We start from the raw sequence: 20031 nt of genomic DNA, 5'->3' as shown, positions 1-20031 counted from the left end.
AATCAACAGTAACACAATAATAGTAGGGGACTTTAACACCCCACTGTCACCAATGGACAGATCATCCAAAATGAAAATAAATAAGGAAACACAAGCTTTAAATGACAAATTAAACAAAATGGACTTAATTGATATTTATAGGACATTCCATCCAAAAACAACAGAATACATTTTCTTCTCAAGTGCTCAGGGAACATTCTCCAGGATAAACCATATTTTGGATCACAAATCAAGCCTTGGTAAACTTAAGAAAATTGAAATCATATCAAGTATTTTTTCTGACCACAAGGCTATTAGACTAGATTTCAATTACAGGGAAAAAACTGTAAAAAATACAAACACATGGAGGCTAAACAGTACACTACTAAATAACCTAGAGATCACTAAAGAAATCAAAGAGAAAACCAGAAAATACCTAGAAACAAATGACAGTGAAAACACAAAAACCCAAAACCTATGGGATGCAGCAAAAGCAGTTCTAAGAGGGAAGTTTATAGCAATACAATCCTACCTCAAGAAACAAGAAACATCTCAAACAAACAACCTAACCTTAAACCTAAAGCAACCAGCGAAAGAAGAACAAAAAAACCCCAAAGTTAGAGGAAGGAAAGAAATAATAAAGATCAGATCAGAAATAAATGAAAAAGAAATGAATGAAACAATAGCAAATATCAATAAAACTAAAAGCTGGTTCTTTGAGAAGATAAACAAAATTGATAAACCATTAGCCAAACTCATCAAGAAAAAAAAGGGAGAGGACTCAAATCAATAGAATTAGAAATGAAAAGGGAGAAGTAACAACTAACACTGCAGAAATACAAAGGATCATGAGAGATCACTACAAGCAACCACATGCAAATAAAATGGACAACCTGGAAGCAATGCACAAATTCTTAGAAAAGCACAACCTCCCAAGACTGAACCAGGAAGAAACAGAAAATATAAACAGACCAATCACAAGGACTGAAATTGAAACTGTGATTAAAAATATTCCAACAAACAAAAACCTGGGACCAGATGGATTCACAGGCGATTTCTATCAAACAATTAGAGAAGAGCTAACATCCATCCTTCTCAAACTCTTCCAAAATATAGCAGAGGGAGGAACACTCCACAACTCATTCTATGAGGCCACCATCACCCTGACACCAAAACCAGACAAAGAACTCACAAAGAAAGAAAAATATAGGCCAATATCACTGATGAACATAAATGCAAAACTCCTCAACAAAATACTAGCAAACAGAATCCAACAGCACATTAAAAGGATCATTCACTATGATCAAGTGGGGTTTTTATCCCAGGAATGCAAGGATTCATCAATATACACAGCAATCAGAGAAGTAAAAGAAATAAAAGGAATCCAAATCAGAAAAGAAGTAAAACTGTCACTGTTTGCAGATGACATGATACTATACAGAGAGAATCCTAAAGATGCTACCAGAAAACTACTCAGGCTAATCAATGAATTTGGTAAAGTAGTAGGATACAAAATTAATGTACAGAACTCTCTTGCATTCCTATACACTAATGATGAAAAATCTGAAAGAGACATTAAGGAAACACTCCCACTTACCGCTGCAACAAAAAGAATAAAATATCTAGGAATAAACCTACCTAAGGAGACAAAAGACCTGTATACAGAAAACTATAAGACAGTGATGACAGACATTAAAGAGGGTCTTTAGTTGCTTCACACGGGACCTTTGTTGCGGTGTGTGGGATCTAGTTCCCTGACCAATGATTGAACCTAGGCCCCCTGCATTGGGAGCATGGAGTCTTAACCCCTGGACTACCAGGGAAGTCCCTGGTTAGGAAGACTTGATATTGTCAAGATGTCATTTCTCCCCCTCTTGATCTGTAGATTCAACACAATTCCAATCAAAATCCCAGCAAGATATTTTTGTGGTTATTGACAAACTGACTCTAAAGTTTGTACGGAGAGGCAAAAGACCCAGATTAGTCAACTCAATATTGAAGGAAAAGAGGAAAGTTGGAGGACTGATACCACCCAACCTCAAGACTTACTAGAAAGCTATAATAATCAAGGTAGTGTAGTATTGGCAAAAGAATAGACACATCAGTGAAACAGAATTGAGAGTCCAGACATAGACCCACATAAATAAAGTCAATGATCTTTGACAACATAGCAAAGAAAATACAATGGAGAAAATAGTCTTTTCAAAAATGGTACTGGAACAACTGGACATTCACATGCAAAAAAATGAATCTAGACACAGACCTCAAAAATTAAGTCGTAATGGATCATAGACCTGAATGTAAAATGCAAAACTATAAAACTCCTAGAAGATAACATAGGAGAAAATCTAGATGACCTTGGGTATGGTGATGACTCTTAAAATACAATACCAAAGGCATGATCCATAAAAGGAATAATTTATAAGCTGGACTTCATTAATATAAAACAATATTTCTATTCTGTGAAAGACACTGTCAAGAGAATAGGGGAAGCCACAGATTGGGAGAAAATATTAGCAAGGCATATCTGATAAAGGGCCATTTTCCAAAATATACAAATAACAAGAAAACAAAAAACCCTATTAAAAATGGGGCAAAAGATCTGAACATATTGCTCAGTAAAGAAGCATATGGCAACTAAGCATATGAAAAGGTATTCAATATCATATATCAGTTGGGAATTGCAAATTAAAACAATAAGATACTACTACACACCTATTAGAATGGCCAAAATCCAAAACACTGCCATCAAATGCAACAGGTATTCTCATTCATTGTTGATGGCAATGTAAATTGATACAGCCACTATGGAGAACAGTATGGAGGTTCCTTAAAAAACTAAAAATAGAACTACCATATGATCTAGCAATCCCACTACTAGGGATATACCCTGAGAAAACCATAATTCAAAAAGAGACATATACCACAATGTTCATTGCAGCACTATTTTCAATAGCCAGGACATGGATGCAAACTAAGTGTCCATCAACAGATGAATGGATAAAGAAGATGTGGCACATATATACAATGGAATAATACTCAGCCATAAAAAGAAACGAAATTGAGTTATTTGTAGTGAGGTAGATGGAGCTAGAGTCTGTCACACAGAGTGAAGTAAGTCAGAAAGAGAAAAACAAGTATCATATGCTAACACATATATATGGAATCTAAAGATTTAAAAAAATTGGTTCTGATGAACCTAGGGGCAGGACTGGAATAAAGACACAGATGTAGAGAATGGACTTGAGGACATGGGATGGGGGAAGGGTAAGCTGGGGAGAAGTGAGAGAGTAGCACTGACATAACATACACTACCAAATGTAAAACAGATAGCTAGTGGGAAGCAGCTGCATAGCACAGGGAGATCAGCTCGGTGCTTTGCGACCACCTAAAGAGGTCGGATAGGGAGGGTGGGAGGTAGGAGGAGCAAGAGAGAGGTGATATGGGGATATATGTATCCCCGTATCAGGGGATATGTATACATATGTATACATATAGCTGATTCACTTTGTTATATAGAAGAAACGAACACATCATTGTAAAGCACTTATACCCCAAGAAAAATGTTAAAAAATAAAATAAAATACCTGACAAATTTTTTTTAAAAACCACACACACACACAAAGGAGAGTGGGTGGTTTGGAGACTGCTTGGGAGAAAACCATTTGTCTTTCCTACTCAATCCCTTTAGTATGTCACTCACTATTAAGTTAAAGATTCTATTTCACAAATAAATCAGATACTGCCATCCTTATGTGTCTCCCACTTCACTTTTCAAACAGTTTCTGAACTCAGAGCTCATGTCTTAGTGATTCACCTAATAAATATTAATTTAGTGATTAAAAAAAAAGAAGATGTGGCACATATATACAATGGAATACTACTCAGCCATAACAAGAAACGAAATTGAGTTATTTGTAGTGAGGTGGATGGACCTAGAGGAGACTGTCATACAGAGTAAAGTAAGTCAGAAAGAGAAAAACAAATACCGTTTGCTAACACATACATACGGAATCTAAAAAAAAAAAAAATGGTTCTGAAGACCCTAGGGGCAGGACAGGAATAAAGATGTAGACATAGAGAATGGACTTGAGGACGTGGGGAGTGGGAAGGGTAAGCTGCAACGAAGTGAGAGAGTGGCATAGACATATATACACTACCAAATGTAAAATGAATAGCTAGTGGGAAGCAGCCGCATAGCACAAGGAGATCAGTTAGGTGCTTTGTGTCCAGCTAGAGGGGTGAGACAGGGAGGGTGGGAGGGAGACGCAAGAGGGAGGAGATATGGGGATGTATGTATATGTATAGCTGATTCACTTTGTTATACAGCAGAAACTAACACACCATTGTAAAGCAATTATACTCCAATAAAGATGTTAACATGCACCCTATGTTCACAGTAGCACTAGTCACTGTAGCCAAGACATGGAAACAACCTAAATGTCCATCAACAGGATAAAGAAGACATGGTACATATATACAATGGAATACTGCTCAGCGATAAAAAAGAATGAAACAATGCCATTTGCAGCAACATGGATGAACCTAGGGATTATCATACTAAGTGAAGTCAGGAAGAATAAGACAAACACCATATAATATCACTTATATGTGGAATCCAAAATATGACACAAATGAACTTATTTTTGAAACAGAAACAGACTCACAGACAGAGAACAGATTTGTGGTTGCCAAAGGGGATGGGGAGGCGGAGGGATGGATTGGGAGTTTGGGATTAGCACATGCAAATTATTGTATACAGAATGGCTTAACAACAAGGTCCTACTGTATAGCACAGGGAACTATATTCAATGTCTGGGATAAACCATAATGGAAAAAAATATTAAAAAGAATGTATATATATGTATAACTGAATCACTGCTATACAGCAGAAATTATAACATTGTAAATTAACTATACTTGAATAAAATAAAATAAATAAATGTGTGTGTGTGTGTATATATATATATATATATATATATATTCTGTATTGATTATTGTTAGATAATTTCACTGAATATAAAAATAAAGGTTGACAGGAGGTTTTCCTCTCTCCAGAACTCTTAAGATATTATTCAACTGTCTTCTGGCTTCTATTGCTACTACTGATAAGTCAGCCACATTCCCAACTTCCACACCTTTATGAATGACCTTACCTTTTCTTTCTGGCAAATTGCACATATTTAATGTTTACAATTTGGTTCATTTTTGCCATATGTATATAATAAAACCATCGCCACAGTCAAGATAATAAACATATCAATCACTCTCAAAAATTCCCTCATATCCCTTTGTAATCACTCCCTCCCTCTTCCACACCCATACTCAGGCAACCACCAACCTGCTGTCTATGACTATAGCTTAGACTGCATTTTCTAGAATTTTATATGCATGGAATCGCACAGTATATAGTCATTTTTGTCTGGCTTTTTACACTCAGGATACTTATTTTGAGATTCATCTATGTTGTGCTGTTCATCCCTTTTTACACCAAATAGTATAACAAGGTATGGATATACCACAATTTGCATATCTGTTCACCTCTTTGGCTATTACACATAAAACTGCTATGAATATTCATATACAAGTAAATGTAGAGACATATACTTTCACTTATCTTGGATAAATCCATAGGAATTGAATCATATATTAGGTGTACGTTTAACTTTTTAAAAACTGCCAAAATGTTTTCAAAAGTGGATGTATTATTATATGATCCAATAATTCCACTTCTGGGTATTTATCCAAAGGAAATGAAAACACTAACGGGAAAAGAAATCTGCACCTCCATGTTCACTGCAGCATTATTTACAATAGCCAAGACATGGAAACAACCCAAATGTCCACTGATGGATGAATGAATAAAGAAAATGCGGTCCATATATATAACTGAATATTATTCAGCCATAAAAATAAAGAAAATCTTGCCATGTGCCACAACATGGATGGACCCTAAGGACATATTGCTAAATGAAATAAGTCTGACAGAGAAAGACAAATATTGTATGATCTCACACGTGGAATCTAAAAACAACAACAACAAAACCTAAACTCATACAGAGAACAGATTAGTGGTTGCCAGAGGCAGGGGTGGGTGGTTGGGGGTGAGTGAAATGGGAGAAAGTAGTCAAAAGGTACAAACTTTCAGTTATAAAATAAATTAGTCCTGGAGATATAATATACTGCTTGACATTATAGTTAATAATACAGTATTGTATATTGAAAAGTTGCTGAGAGTAAATCTTAAAAGTTCTCACCTCAAGAAAAAAAAATTATGTGTGGTGGTGGATATTAACTAGATTTACTATGGTGATCATTTCACAAAATATACATATATTGAATCATTATATTGTACACCTGAAACTAATATAATGTTATATATCAACCAACTCTCAATTAAAAATAATTTTAAAATAAACCTTTAGGGACTTCCCTGATGGTCCAGTTGTTAAGAATCCGCCTTCCAATGCAGAGTACGCGCGTTCAATCCCTGGTCGGGGAACTAAGATCACACGTGCCACAGGGGAACTAAGCCCACGGGCTGCAACTACTAAGCCCGTGTGCTCTAGAGCCCACATGCCACAACTAGAGAGACTGCATGCCTCAGCTACTGAGCCCATGAGCTCTGGGAGCCCGCGTGCCGCAACTAGAGAAGCCCGAACACCGCAACGAAAAGACCGTGCATGCCACAAAGAAGGTCCCACGTGCCGCAACTAAGACCCAATGCAGCCAAATAAATTTTTAAAAAATTTTTTAATTAAAAAAGAAAAAAATCTTTAAAAAGAAAGGAGGGGACTTCCCTGGTGGAGCAGTGGATAAGAGTCCGTGCTCCCAATGCTGGGGGCCCAGGTTCAATCCCTGCTCAGGGAACTAGATCCCACACGCATGCCACAACTAAAGAGCCAGCGAGCCGCAACTAAGGAGCCAGTGAGCCACAACTAAGACCTGGTGCAACCACATAAATAAATATTTTTTTTAAGTTTAAAAAAATAAATAAAATAAAAAGAAAGTGGATGTAATTTCACATTTCCACCAGCCCTGTTTTAGACTTGCCATTCATTCACATCCTTGACAATGCTTGGCATAGTCAGTCTTTTTAATTTTAGCTGTTCTAATAAGTGTAGTGATTTCCCTAATGACAAATAATGTTGAGCATCTTTGCATGTGTTTGACATCTATATGTCTTCTTTAAAAAAGTGTTGGCTCTAACCGTTGGCCCATAGTTTTATTAGGTTGTTTGTTTACAGTAGTCCCCCCTTATCCTTGGAGGATATGTTACAACGCCTCCTCTGGAGGCCTGAAACCACAGATAGCACCAAACCCTGTAAATACTATTTTCTTCCTCTACCTACATACCTATGATAAACTTTTATTTATAAATTAGGCACATTAAGAGACTACCCAAATGGCCTGCATCACTACTCTTGCACTTTGGGGCCATTATTAAATAAAATAAGGATTACTCAAACACAAGCACTGTGATACCGCCAACAGCCAATCTGATAACCAAGATGGCTACTAAGTGATTAACAGGCAGGTAGTATGCACAGCGTGGATATGCTAAACAAAGGGATGTTTCACATCCCAGGCAGGATGAAGCTGAACAACATGAGATTTCACCACACTATTCAGAATGGCATGTAGTTTAAAACTTTAAGTTGTTTACTTATGGAATTTTCCATTTGATATTTTCAGACATGGCTGACCAAGGGTAACTGAAACCACAGAAAGCAAAACCACGAATAAGGGGGGATTACTATACTTATTATTGAGTTTTGAAAGTTTTTTATATCTTCTATATACAAATCATTTACCAGATATGATTTGCAAATATTTTTTCCCAGTCTGCAGCTAATATTGTTGTTCTTTAAAAAATATCTTTCAAAAATCAGAAGTTTATAATTCTGAGGAAGTCCCATTAATCATTTTATTCCTCTGGTATCATACCTAAGAAATTTTGCCTAATCCAAGGTCATAAAGATTTTATCTCATTTTTTATTCTGGGAATTTTATACTTTTAGGTTTTACATTTAGGTCTGTAATCCAGTTTTGAGTTATTTTTTTACATAGTGCAAGGTATGGATCAAAGGTCTTTCTTTGCACATGGATATCTAACTATTCATATGTTTAAGACAATATCATTTCTCCACTAAATTACCTTTGAATGTCTGTCAAAAATCAGTTGTTCATAGAACTGTAGTCTTATTTCTAGACTCACTATTCTGCTCCACTGATCTACTTGTCTACTTGATACCAATACCACACTGTCTTGATTATTGTAGCTTTATAAGTCTGGAAATCAGGTGTTGTTAGTCCTCCAACTTTGGTCTTTTTCAAAGTTGTTTTAGATTTTCTAGGGTCTTTGCATTTACAGATGAATTTTAGCTTTTCTCTTCTTTTTTATCTTTTTTATTGAAGTATAGTTGATTTACAATGTTTCAGGTATACAACAAAGTGATTCAGTTATACAGATTCTTTTGCAGATTCTTTTCCATTATAGCTTTTTTTAAAAGATTTATTTATTATTTATTTGTTTGTTTGTTTTTGGCTGCATCGGGTCTTAGTTGCAGCATGCGGGATCTTCGTTGCATGCAGGCTTCTCGAAGTTGTGGCATGCGGGTTTTCTCTTCTCTAGTTGTGGCGCGCAGGCTCCAGGGCATGTGGGCTCTGTAGTTTTGCAGCACGTAGGCTCTCTAGTTGAGGCGCATGAGCTCATCAGTTGTGGCGCGTGGGCTTAGTTGCCCCGTGGCATGTGGGAACCTAGTTCCCTAACCAGGGATCAAACCCACATCCCCTGCATTGCAGGAGGATTCTTTACCACTGGACCACCAGGGAAGTCCCTCCAGATGAATTGTAGAATCAGGTTTTCAGTTTGGGATTTTGGTCAGTTTAGAAAGAAATTTAACAATTATCAATTCTTCCAACATATAAAAAAGGTTTATTTTTGCATTGCTTTAGCTCTTCTTTAATTTCTCTCAGGAATGTTCTGTAATTTCTGTACACAAGTTTTGTGTATTTTTGATGCTATTATAAACAGCAGTTTTTTAAATTTCAATTTTATACTGTTTACTGTTAGTATATAAAAATGTAATTGATTTTTGCATATTGAGCTTGTATTCTGCAACCTTGCTAAACTCACTCATTAATTCTAATGAATAACTCTTTTCTAGACTTCTATATAAACAATCATATTACCTACAAATATAGTTTCACTTCTTCTTTTCCAATTTGAATAGCTTTCCTTTCTTTCTCTTGCCTGATTGCACTGGCTAGAACCCCTAATAAAATGGTGAATAAAACTGGTTAAGAGTGAACATATCTATCTTTTTTTTCCAATTTTTTTATTGTGATAAAATATACATAACAAAAAATTTACTATCTTAACCATTTTTACAAGTACAATTCAGTGGAATTAAGGACATTCATTTGTTGTGCAACTATCACCATCATTCATCAGCAGAATTCTTTTCATCTTGTAAAACCGAAACTCTACACCCATTAAAAATAGCTCCCCATTCCTTCATCTCTCCAGTCCCTGACAACCACAATTCTACTTTCTATCTCTATGATTCTGACTACTCTAAGTACCTCATATAAGTGGAATCATACAGTATTTGTCTTTTTATGACTGGCTTATTTCACTTAGCTTTAATTTACTCAAGGTTCTTCCATGTTGTAACATATCAGAATTGCCTTGCCTTTTTTTTTTTTTTTTTTTTTAAAGATTATGTTTTTCTATGTGGACCATTTTCAAAGCCTGTATTGAATCTGTTACAATACTGCTTTTGTTTTTTTGGTTTTTTTTTTTACTGCTTTTGTTTTACGTTTTGGTTTTTTGACCACGAGGCATGTCCCATCTTAGCTCCCTGACCAGGGATCGAACCCATATCCCCTGCACTGGAAGGCAAAGTCTTAACCACTGGACCACGAGGGAACTCTCTGCCTTGCTTTTTTTTTTTTCTTTTAAATATTTATTTATTTTGGCTGCACCAGGTCTTAGTTACAGCACGCAGGATCTTTGTTGTGGCATGCTTAGTTGCGGCACACATGATTTTTTTTTTTTTTTGGGGTACGCGGGCCTCTCACTGTTGTGGCCTCTCCCGTTGCGCAGCACAGGCTCCGACGCGCAGGCTCAGCGGCCATGGCTCACGGGCCCAGCCGCTCCGCGGCATGTGGGATCTTCCTGGACCAGGGCACGAACACATGTCCCCTGCATCGGCAGGTGGATTCTCAACCACTGCGCCACCAGGGAAGGCCCACGTGATCTTTTTTAGTTGTGGCATGCGGGCTCTTAGTTGCAGCATGCAGACTTCTTAGTTGCACCATGCAGACTCTTAGTTGCGGCATGCAAACTCTTACTTGCGCCATGCATGTGGGATCTAGTTCCCCGGCCAGGGATCGCACCTGGGCCCCCTGCATTGGGAGAACAGAGTCTTACCCACTGGACCACCAGGGAAGTCCTCCCTGCCTTGTTTTTCAAGGCAGTATAATATTTCACTGTATGTATATGTGACATTTTATTTATCCATTCATCTGTTGATGAATGGACAGCTGAGCTGCTTCTATGTTTAAGCTATTGTGAATAATGCTACGATGAACATGGCTGTACCAACATCACTTCAAGACCCTGCTTTCAATTCTTCTAAGTATATACTCAAAAGTGTAATTGCTGGATCACGCGGCAATTCCATTTTTAACTTTTTTGAGGAACTGCAATACAGTTTCCCACAGCAGCTATACCATTTTCATACCTGTCTTTTTTCCTAATCTTAGGGAGACAAATTCAGTCTTTCACCATTAAGTAAAACGCTAGCTGTAACTTCTTCATAGATGTTCTTTATCATGTTGAGGAAGCTCCCTTCTATTCCTAGTCTGCTGAGATTTTTTAATCAGGACTTTTAAATGCTTTCTCAGCATCTACTAAGATGATCATATAGTTTTCTTTTTTGGTTTGTTACTATGATGAATTACATTGATTCATTTTCTAATGTTAAACCAACAATGCACTCCTGTAATAAATTCCTATTTGGTCATGATGTATTTCTTCCTTAAATATACTGTTGGATTCAATTTTCTAAAACAATGTTTAGAATTTCTGCATTTATGTTAATGAGGGATATTGGTCTGAAGTTTTCTTTTATTGTAATGTCCTTTCCTGGTTTTGGTATTAGAGTAATGTGGGCCTCATAGACTGGGTTGGGAAGCATTCTTCCTCTTCAATGTTCTGGAAGAGTTTGTGTATAACTGGTACTTACATATCAATTATCCCAGAGCTCAATGATCCTCTTTTCTTTCTTTTTCCCAAGTTCTTTTTTCTTTCTGTTTCATTTTGGATAGTTTCCATTGCTTTATCTTCAAGTTCACTAACCTTTTTTTTTAATATAAATTTATTTATTTTATTTGTTTATTTTTGGCTGCATTGGGTCTTCATTGCTGTGGGCGGGCTTTCCCTAGTTGTGGCGAGTGGGAGCTACTCTTTGTTGCAGTGCATGGGCTTCTCATTTCGGTGGCTTCTCTTGTTGCAAAGCACAGGCTCTAGGCACGTGGGTTTCAGTAGTTGTGGCACATGGGCTAGTAGTTGTGGCTCGCGCGTTCTAGAGCGCAGGCTCAGCAGTTGTGGCGCATGGGCTTAGTTGCTCCGCAGCATGTGGGATGTTCCCGGACCAGGGCTCGAACCTGTGTCCCCTGCACTGACACGCATATTCTTAACCACTGCGCCACCAGGGAAGCCCCTCACTAACTATTTCTTTTGCAATGTCTGATCTGCCATTAGTCCTATGCACTGTATTTTTCATCTTAGACATTGCAGTTTTTACTTCTGTAAGTTCAATTTGAATCTTTTTTTATATCTTCCATGTCTCTATTTTGGGGAACATCAGGAATATAGTTATATTAACTGCCTTAATGTCCTTCTCTACTAATTCTACTGGGTCAGTTCAAGGTCAGTTTTAATTGGCTGATCTTTCTTCTCTTCATGGTTTGTATTTTCCTGCTTCTATGTATGCCTGATAATCTTTAACTGAATGGCAGACAATGTGAACTTTTTGGCAGGGATGGGTATTTTGTATTCCTATAAATATTCTCAAGCTTTGTTCTATAATGACAAGAAATACTTGGAAATAGTTTATTCTTTTGGATCTTGCCTTTAAAACATTTTAGTTGGGGCCAGACCACATTTCGTTTAGGGTTAAATATTCCCCATTACTAAAACAAGACCTTTCTGAGTACTCTACCCAATACCCTACAAAGTATGAGGCTTTTCAGTCTGGATAGTTGGAAGATACTGTTCCCAGCTCTGTATGAGCAACAAGCACTGTTCTAATCCCCTCAGATGGTTCTTTCCCTGGCTTCAGGAAGCTTTCCCACATGCGTGCACCACAGTATTGTGCTGAATACTCTGAGGGGACTGTCCATAGATCTCTGGGTTTCTCTCTGTATAGTTTTCTCATTTTTGTTATTCTGTCCTACAAATTCTAGCCACATTGTACTCCCTGGACTCGTCCATCTCCTCAACCCTGGGAGTCCACTGCATTCTACTCCCTATAATACCATCTAGAAACTCTCTCAAATTGGAGTAATCATTGAGCTCATCTCATTTGTTTTCCATTCACTGTTGGTCCTTCATTACCTAAAGAAGACATTATTAGTGATTTTTGCCTGTTTTTGTTTTTTTGTTTTGTTTTGTTTTGTTGGTTATTTCGAGGAGAAGGTAAATCCAGTCCCTGTTATTCCAACTTCACCAAAAAGTACAGCTGCTTTTAAGGTTAGTTTGGTTTTTTTAATATTCTAAAATTTCCCTATAATGTATATAATGTATAATGGCTTTCTTTTTAAGTCTGTTTGGAATTCTCTGAGCTTCCTGCAACTAATGATCAGCATCTTTGAACATTTCTTGAAATTTCTCAGTTATTATCTCCTAAACTACCACTTTGGCTCTGTTCTATTAAGTCTTCTGAAATGCTAATTAAGTCAAAATAATAGGCTGATAAAATTTGAATGATTTCTTTCCCTTCTAAGTTCCTGAATTTTTTCAATGCATTCATTATTTTCAATAAAAATGTGCTGAGCACCTACTATGTGTCAGATACTGTACTAAGCAATGCAGAAACAAAAATAAATAAGAAATTAAACCTGTCCTCTAAAATATTTGGATACTGAAGCCTAGAAGAAGAGAGAAGGCAGACATTTATAACACAGTGTATAAGGTTTTCTGATCAAGCCACTATGGGAGCAGCAAGAAAGTGTACCTATAACACAGACTTGTTGGGAAGGTCAAGTAAAAGAGTATTTCTTAGAGAAGATATCTTAGAGATAAGTAAGAAGTTATATAGAATTAATATTATAACTTTGAAAAGAAAAAATTAGCTAACATACTAATGAATTTTAAAAAGAAAACATTCTACTTATACTATGTCTATATGAAATGTTCTAATAAAAATCAGTGAAAACTTATGAATTCCCAAAGGCTAAACCTTAAAAGGCCCTGCATGATCTGGGCTTCTCCAGCTTCATCTCGTATCATTTTCCTCCTGGCTATCTTTGCTCCAATCATGCTCTTTCAGCTCCTCATATGCCATGTCCTTTCATAACTTAGAGACCTTCATACTGCCTTTTTGTGTAAAACGCTCTCATCTCACCCTTCTATGCCACTCAACCTCTACTTCAAGGTTCAACAAATGTCACATTCTAAAAGAAACTATCCCTCCTCTAAATTAAGTAAAATATCCCTGTACACTTCCTTAGCACCACAATTGCCCCTTTAATAAAACTCATCATACTTAAATCCTTATTCAATGTATGCCTTCACCAATACTTTGGAAACTCTGAGGACAAGAACCATGACTATCTTAGTCACCACTCCCTAGACCTAACACTTAAGAACTCAATAACTGGACTAACTGATTGTACCTTTAAGCTTAAGAATCAACATACTTTAGGATGAGCAAACTGGTCTCTGAAAAGGTTCCCCTCCTGATCACCTTAGATAAGAAAGGCAATCACAGCTTTCAACGCTATCATTTCAGTTACTACTATATGACTAGACAAATACTTGATTTTTACTTTCACTAATAAAAAATATTTGATATAGTTTTACCATTCAATAAATAAATATTTTGTAAAAAGACTTACCAAAATGTTTTTCTTATGTCGTTTCTCTTTTATATGTTTATGAGCTCCCTGGATGTTTTCAATGTGAATTAAGCAAAGTTTGCACAAATATCGGCAATTGGTATATTCTGGTGAGCGCTAAAAAAAAAGTTGAAAACATTTTTTCAGAAAACAAAAAAAAAAGTAAAATTTTTACTATATATGTGAAGGATACAACTATGTAAATATATGAGACAAAAATAAGCAGTGAACGAATACTTTTTAATAAGCAATTCATTACTCATATACCCAGGAGACAGCTGTCCTTTTCAAAACAGTCATCATAGGAGATAATATACTAATTTCAAATGATATCATGATAATCCTAAATATGTTTGATACTTATCTAATGTAACGTAGTCTTCAGAATCCAATGTAAGATAAGAAAGGCAGTATTATTGTTTAGTCTTATTCCAACACTGTCTCAAAAATTGGTCTCAAAATTTCAGTCTTTTTGATTATCATAAAAAATAAAATTCACCCTCAAATTGGAATTTCAAAAGAATTGCAAATATGGAAGACAATTCCAAAATCTGAGTTTTGATAACACTCTACTCAATTACAATCACATGGGAATAAATGGATAACCTCTTGAGTTAACTACTCTGAAGGGAAAAACAATTACGACACATAAAAAGTATCACTCACAATACTTAAATCATACTTTATATATGTATTCTTGAAATAATAAAAAATTAGTAATTCCAAAGTGCCTGTTACATGCTAGGCACTATGCTAGATGTTTGACATATAATTTGTCATTTTAACTCCCCTAATAATCCAATTAGATTGGTATTATCTTCATTTTATAGATGTGAAAAAAAAAGCTCGTAGAGCTTGCAACTTTCACAAGGATACAACAATATTACATGGTAGATGCTGAATTTAATTTCATGTATATCTGAATCCAAAGCCAAGACTCCACCCGTAAGATGATACAAAAAAAATTTACAAAAACACAATAAGAGGAACCAAGACGGCGGAGTACAAGGATCTGCTCTCACTCCCTCTTGTGAGAACACCAGAATCACAACTAGCTACTGGACAATCATCGACAGGAAGACACTGGAACTCACCAAAAAAGATACCCCACATCCAAAGACAAAGGAGAAGCCACAATGAGACCGTAGGAGGGACGCAATCACAGTAAAATCAAATCCCATAACTGCTGGGTGGGTGACTCACAGACTGGAGAACACTTATACCAAAGAAGTCCACCCACTAGAGTGAAGGTTCTGAGCCCCACGTCAGGCTTCCTAACCTGGGGGGTCTGACAACGGGAGGAGGAATTCCTAGAGAATCAGACTTTGAAGCCTAGTGAGATTTGACTGCAGGACTTCCACAGGACTGGGAGAAAGAGAGACTCTACTCTTAGAGGGCACACACAAAGTAGTGTGCACATCGGGACCCAGGGGAAGGAGGAGTGACCCCATAGAGACTGAACCAGACTTACCTGCTAATGTTGGAGGGTCTCCTGCAGAGGCAGGGGGTGGCTGTGCCTCATCGTGGGGACAAGGACACTGGCAGCAGAAGTTCTGGGAAGTACTCCTTGGCGTGAGCCTTCCGAGAGTCTGTCATTAGCCCCACCAAAGAGCCCAGGTAGGCTCCATTGTTGGGTTGCCTCAGGCCAAACAACCAACAGGGAGGGAACCCAGCCCCACCTATCAACAGGCAAGCGGATTAAATTTTACTGAGCTCTGCCCACCAGAGCAAGTCAGCTCTACCCACCACCAGTCCCTGCCATCAGGAAACTTACACAAGCGTCTTAGATAGCCTCATCCACTAGAGGGCAGACAGCAAAAGCAAGAAGAACTACAATCCTGCAGCCTGTGGAACAAAAACCACATTCACAGAAAAGACAGACAAGATGAAAAGGCACAGGGATATGCACCAGATGAAGGAACAAGATAAAACCCCAGAAAAACAACTAAATGAAGTGGAGATAGGCAACCTTCCAGAAAAAGAATTCAGAATAATGATAGTGAAGATGATCCAGGACCTCGGAAAAAGAATGGAAGCAAAGATCGAGAAGATGCAAGAAATGTTTAACAAAGATCTAGAAGAATTAAAGAACAAACAGAGATGAACAATACAATAACTGAAATGAATACTACACTAGAAGGAATCGACAGCAGAATAACTGAGGCAGACGAACGGATAAGTGACCTGGAAGACAGAATGGTGGAATTCACTAATGCAGAACAGAGTAAAAAAAAAAGAATGAAAAGAAATGAAGACAGCCTAACAGACCTCTGGGACAACATTAAATGCAACAACATTCACATTATAGGGGTCCCAGAAGGAGAAGAGAGAGAGGAAGGACCAGAGAAAATATCTGAAGAAATTATAGTCGAAAACTTCCCTAACATGGGAAAGGAAATAGCCACCCAAGTCCAGGAAGCGCAGCAAGTCCCATACAGGATAAACCCAAGGAGAATCACGCCAAGAAACATAGTAATCAAATTGGCAAAAATTAAAGACAAAGAAAAATTACTGAAAGCAGCAAGGGAAAAACGACAACATACAAGGGAACTCCCATAAGGTTAATCCAACCAAAAGACACAGGCTTGCTGAATGGATACAAAAACAAGACCCATATATATATTGTCTACAAGAGACCCACTTCAGACCTAGGGACACATACAGACTGGAAGTCAGGGGATGGAAAAAGATATTCCATGCAAATGGAAATCAAAAGAAAGCTGGAGTAGCAATACCCGTATCAGATAAAATAGACTGTAAAATAAAAAATGTTACAAGAGACAAGGAAGGACACTACATAACGATCAAGTGATCAATCCAAGAAGAAGATATAACAGTTATAAATATATATGCAGCCAACATAGGAGCACCTCAAATACATAAGGTAACTGCTAACAGCTATACAAGAGTAAATCAACAGTAACACAGTAATAGTGAGGGACTTTAACACCTCACTTACACCAATGGGCAGATCATCCAAAATGAAAATAAATAAGGAAACACAAGCTTTAAATGACACAATAGACCAGAAAGATTTGATATTTATAAGACATTCCATCCAAAAACAACAGATTACACTTTCTTCTCAAGTGCGCACGGAACACTCTCCAGGACAGATCACATCTTGGGTCACACATCAAGCCTATGCTAACAGCTATACAAGAGGAAACTGACAGTAACACAATAGTGGAGGAATTTAACCTCTCACTTACACCAATGGACAGATCACCCAGACAGAAAATGAATAAGGAAACACAAGCTTTAAATGACACAATAGACCAGATAGATTTAATTGATATTTATAGGATATTCCATCTGAAAACAGCAGATTACACTTTCTTCTCAAATGCACACGGAACACTCTCCAGGACAGATCACATCTTGGGTCACAAATCAAGCCTCAATAAATTTAAGAAAATTGAAATCATATCAAGCATCTTTTCTGACCACAACGCTATGAGATTAGAAATGAATTAAAGGGAAAAAAAAAAGTGAAAAACACAAACACATGGAGGCTAAAGAATACATTACTAAATAACCAAGAGATCACGAAGAAATCAAAGAGGAAATCAAACAATACCTAGAGACAAATGACAATGAAAACACAACGATCCAAAACCTATGGGATGCAGCCAAAGCAGTTCTAAGAGGGAAGTTTATAGCTATACAAGCCTACCTCAAGAAAGAAGAAAAATCTCAAATAAACAATCTAACTTTACACCTAAAGGAAGAGAAAGAAGAACAAACAAAACCCAAAGTTAGCAGAAGGAGAGAAATCATAAAGATCAGAGCAGAAATAAATGAAACAGAAACAAAGAAAACAACAGCAAAGATCAATAAAACTAAAAGCTGCTTCTGTGAGAAGATAAACAAAATTGAAAAACCATTAGACAGACTCATCAAGAAAAAGAGGGAGAGGACTCAAATCAATAAAATTAGAAATGAAAAAGGAGAAGTTACAACAGACACCACAGAAATATAAAGCATCCTAAGAGACTACTACAAGCAACTCTATGCCAACAAAATGGAAAACCTGCAAGAAATGGACAAATTCTTAGAAAGGTATAAACTTCCAAGACTGAACCAGGAAGAAACAGAAGATATGAACGGAACAATCACAAGTAATGAAATTGAAACTGTGATTAAAAATCTTCCAACAAATTTCATAGGCATCAGAGAGAAGATGGAGGAAGAGTAAGACGCAGAGATCACCTTCCTCCCCACAAATACATCGGAAATACATCTACATGTGGAACTGCTCCTATAGAACACCCACTGAACACTGGCAGAAGACCTCAGACCTTCCAAAAGGCAAGAGACACCCCACGTACCTGGGTAGGTCAAAAGAAAAAAGAATAAACAGAGACAAAAGAATAGGGAAGGGACCTGCACCAGTGGGAGGGAGCTGTGAAGGGGGAAAGGTTCCCACACACTAGAAGTCCCTTCACAGGCGGAGACTGCGGGGAACAGAGGGGGAAGCCTCAGAGCCACAGAAGAGAGTGCAGTAACAGGGTGTGGAGGGCAAAGCAGAGAGATTCCTGCACAGAGGATCGGTGCCAAGCATCACTCACCAGCCCGAGTCTTGTCTGCTCACCCGCTGGGATGGGTGGGGGCTGGGAGCTGAGGCTCAGGCTTCGAGAGGACTGGGGTTGGCTGCGTGAACACAGCCTGAAGGTGTTAGTGCACCACGGCTAGCCAGGAGGGAGTCCAGGAGAAGTCTGGAGCTGCCGAAGAGGCAAGAGACCTTTTCTTCCCTCTTTGCTTCCTGGGGCGCGAGGAGAGGGGATTAAGCGCGCCGCTTAAAGGAGCTCCAGAGACGGGCGCGGAGCTGCCGAAGAGACAAGAGACTTTTTCTTGCCTCTTTGTTTCCTGGTGCGAGAGGAGAGGGGATTAGGCGTGCTGCGTAAAGGAGCTCCAGAAAAGGGTGCGAGCCGTGGCTGTTGGCGTGGACACCAGAGACGGGCATGAGACGCTAGGGCTGCTGCTGCCGCCACCAAGAGGCCTGTGTGCGAGCACAGGTCACTCTCCACACCTCCCCTCCCAGGAGCCTGTGCAGCCCGCCACTGCCGGGGTCCCGGGATCCAGGGACAGCTTCCCCGAGAGAACGCATGGCGCGCCTCGGGCTGGTGCAGCGTCACGCCGGCCTCTGCCGTCAAGGGCTCGCCCCGCATCTGTGCCCCTCCCTCCCCCCGGCCTGAGGCAGAGCCCCTGAATCAGCTGCTCCTTTAACCCCGTCCAGTCTGAGCGAAGAGCAGACACCCTCGGACAACCTACATGCAGAGGCAGGGCCAAGTCCAAAGCTGAACCAATTATTTTTTATTTTAATAACTTTATTTTATCCTACTTTATTTTTTCTTTTTCTTCCTTTCTTCCTTTTTTCTTCCTTTCTTCCCTTTCTTCCTGTCCTCCTCCCTCCCTTCCTTCCTCTCTTCCTTCCTCCCTTCCTTCCTCCCTTGCTTTCTTCCTTCCTTCTCTTCCTTCCTTCCTTTCTTCCTTCCTTTCTTTCTTCCTTCTTTCCTTTCTTTCCTTTCTATTTTTTCTCCCTTTTATTCTGAGCTGTGTGGATTAAAGGCTCTTGGTGCTCCAGCCAGGCGTCAGGGCTGTGTCTCTGAGGTGGGAGAACCAACTTCAGGACACTGGTCCACAAGAGACCTCCCAGCTCCACGTAATATCAAATGGCGAAAATCTCCCAGAGATCTCCATCTCAACGCAACACCAAGACCCAGCTTCACTCAACAACCAGCAAGCTACAGTGCTGGACACCCTATGCCCAACAACTAGCAAGACAGGACTACAGCCCCATCCATTAGCAGAGAGGCTGCCTAAAGTCATGATAAGGCTACAGACACCCCAAAACACACCACCAAACATGGACCTGCCCACCAGAAAGATCGAGCCTCATCCACCAGAACACAGGCACTA

At 38.5% G+C, this 20031-nt stretch overlaps 1 protein-coding gene across 8 annotated transcripts in view; it reads right to left on the bottom strand.

The window, feature by feature from the left end:
* The window catches only part of TUT4 (terminal uridylyl transferase 4), a 153058-nt gene that overhangs the window by 77287 nt on the left and 55740 nt on the right, over positions 1–20031 (bottom strand). For all 8 annotated transcript variants that reach the window (XR_003679635.2, XM_028489393.2, XM_024119799.3 and 5 more), the window contains exon 4: positions 14110–14226. Coding sequence is in view for 7 of the 8 variants with exons in the window: in XM_028489393.2 (XP_028345194.1) it covers positions 14110–14226 (117 nt within the window). In the remaining variant the exon portion in view is untranslated. The remainder of the gene's footprint in view (positions 1–14109; positions 14227–20031) is intronic.

This window comes from Physeter macrocephalus, chromosome 4 (assembly GCF_002837175.3).
Source record: "Physeter macrocephalus isolate SW-GA chromosome 4, ASM283717v5, whole genome shotgun sequence".
NCBI classification, from domain to species: domain Eukaryota; kingdom Metazoa; phylum Chordata; class Mammalia; order Artiodactyla; family Physeteridae; genus Physeter; species Physeter macrocephalus.
The sequence above is the reverse complement of the archived record's forward strand: the minus strand, read 5'-3'. Positions and strand labels throughout refer to the sequence as shown.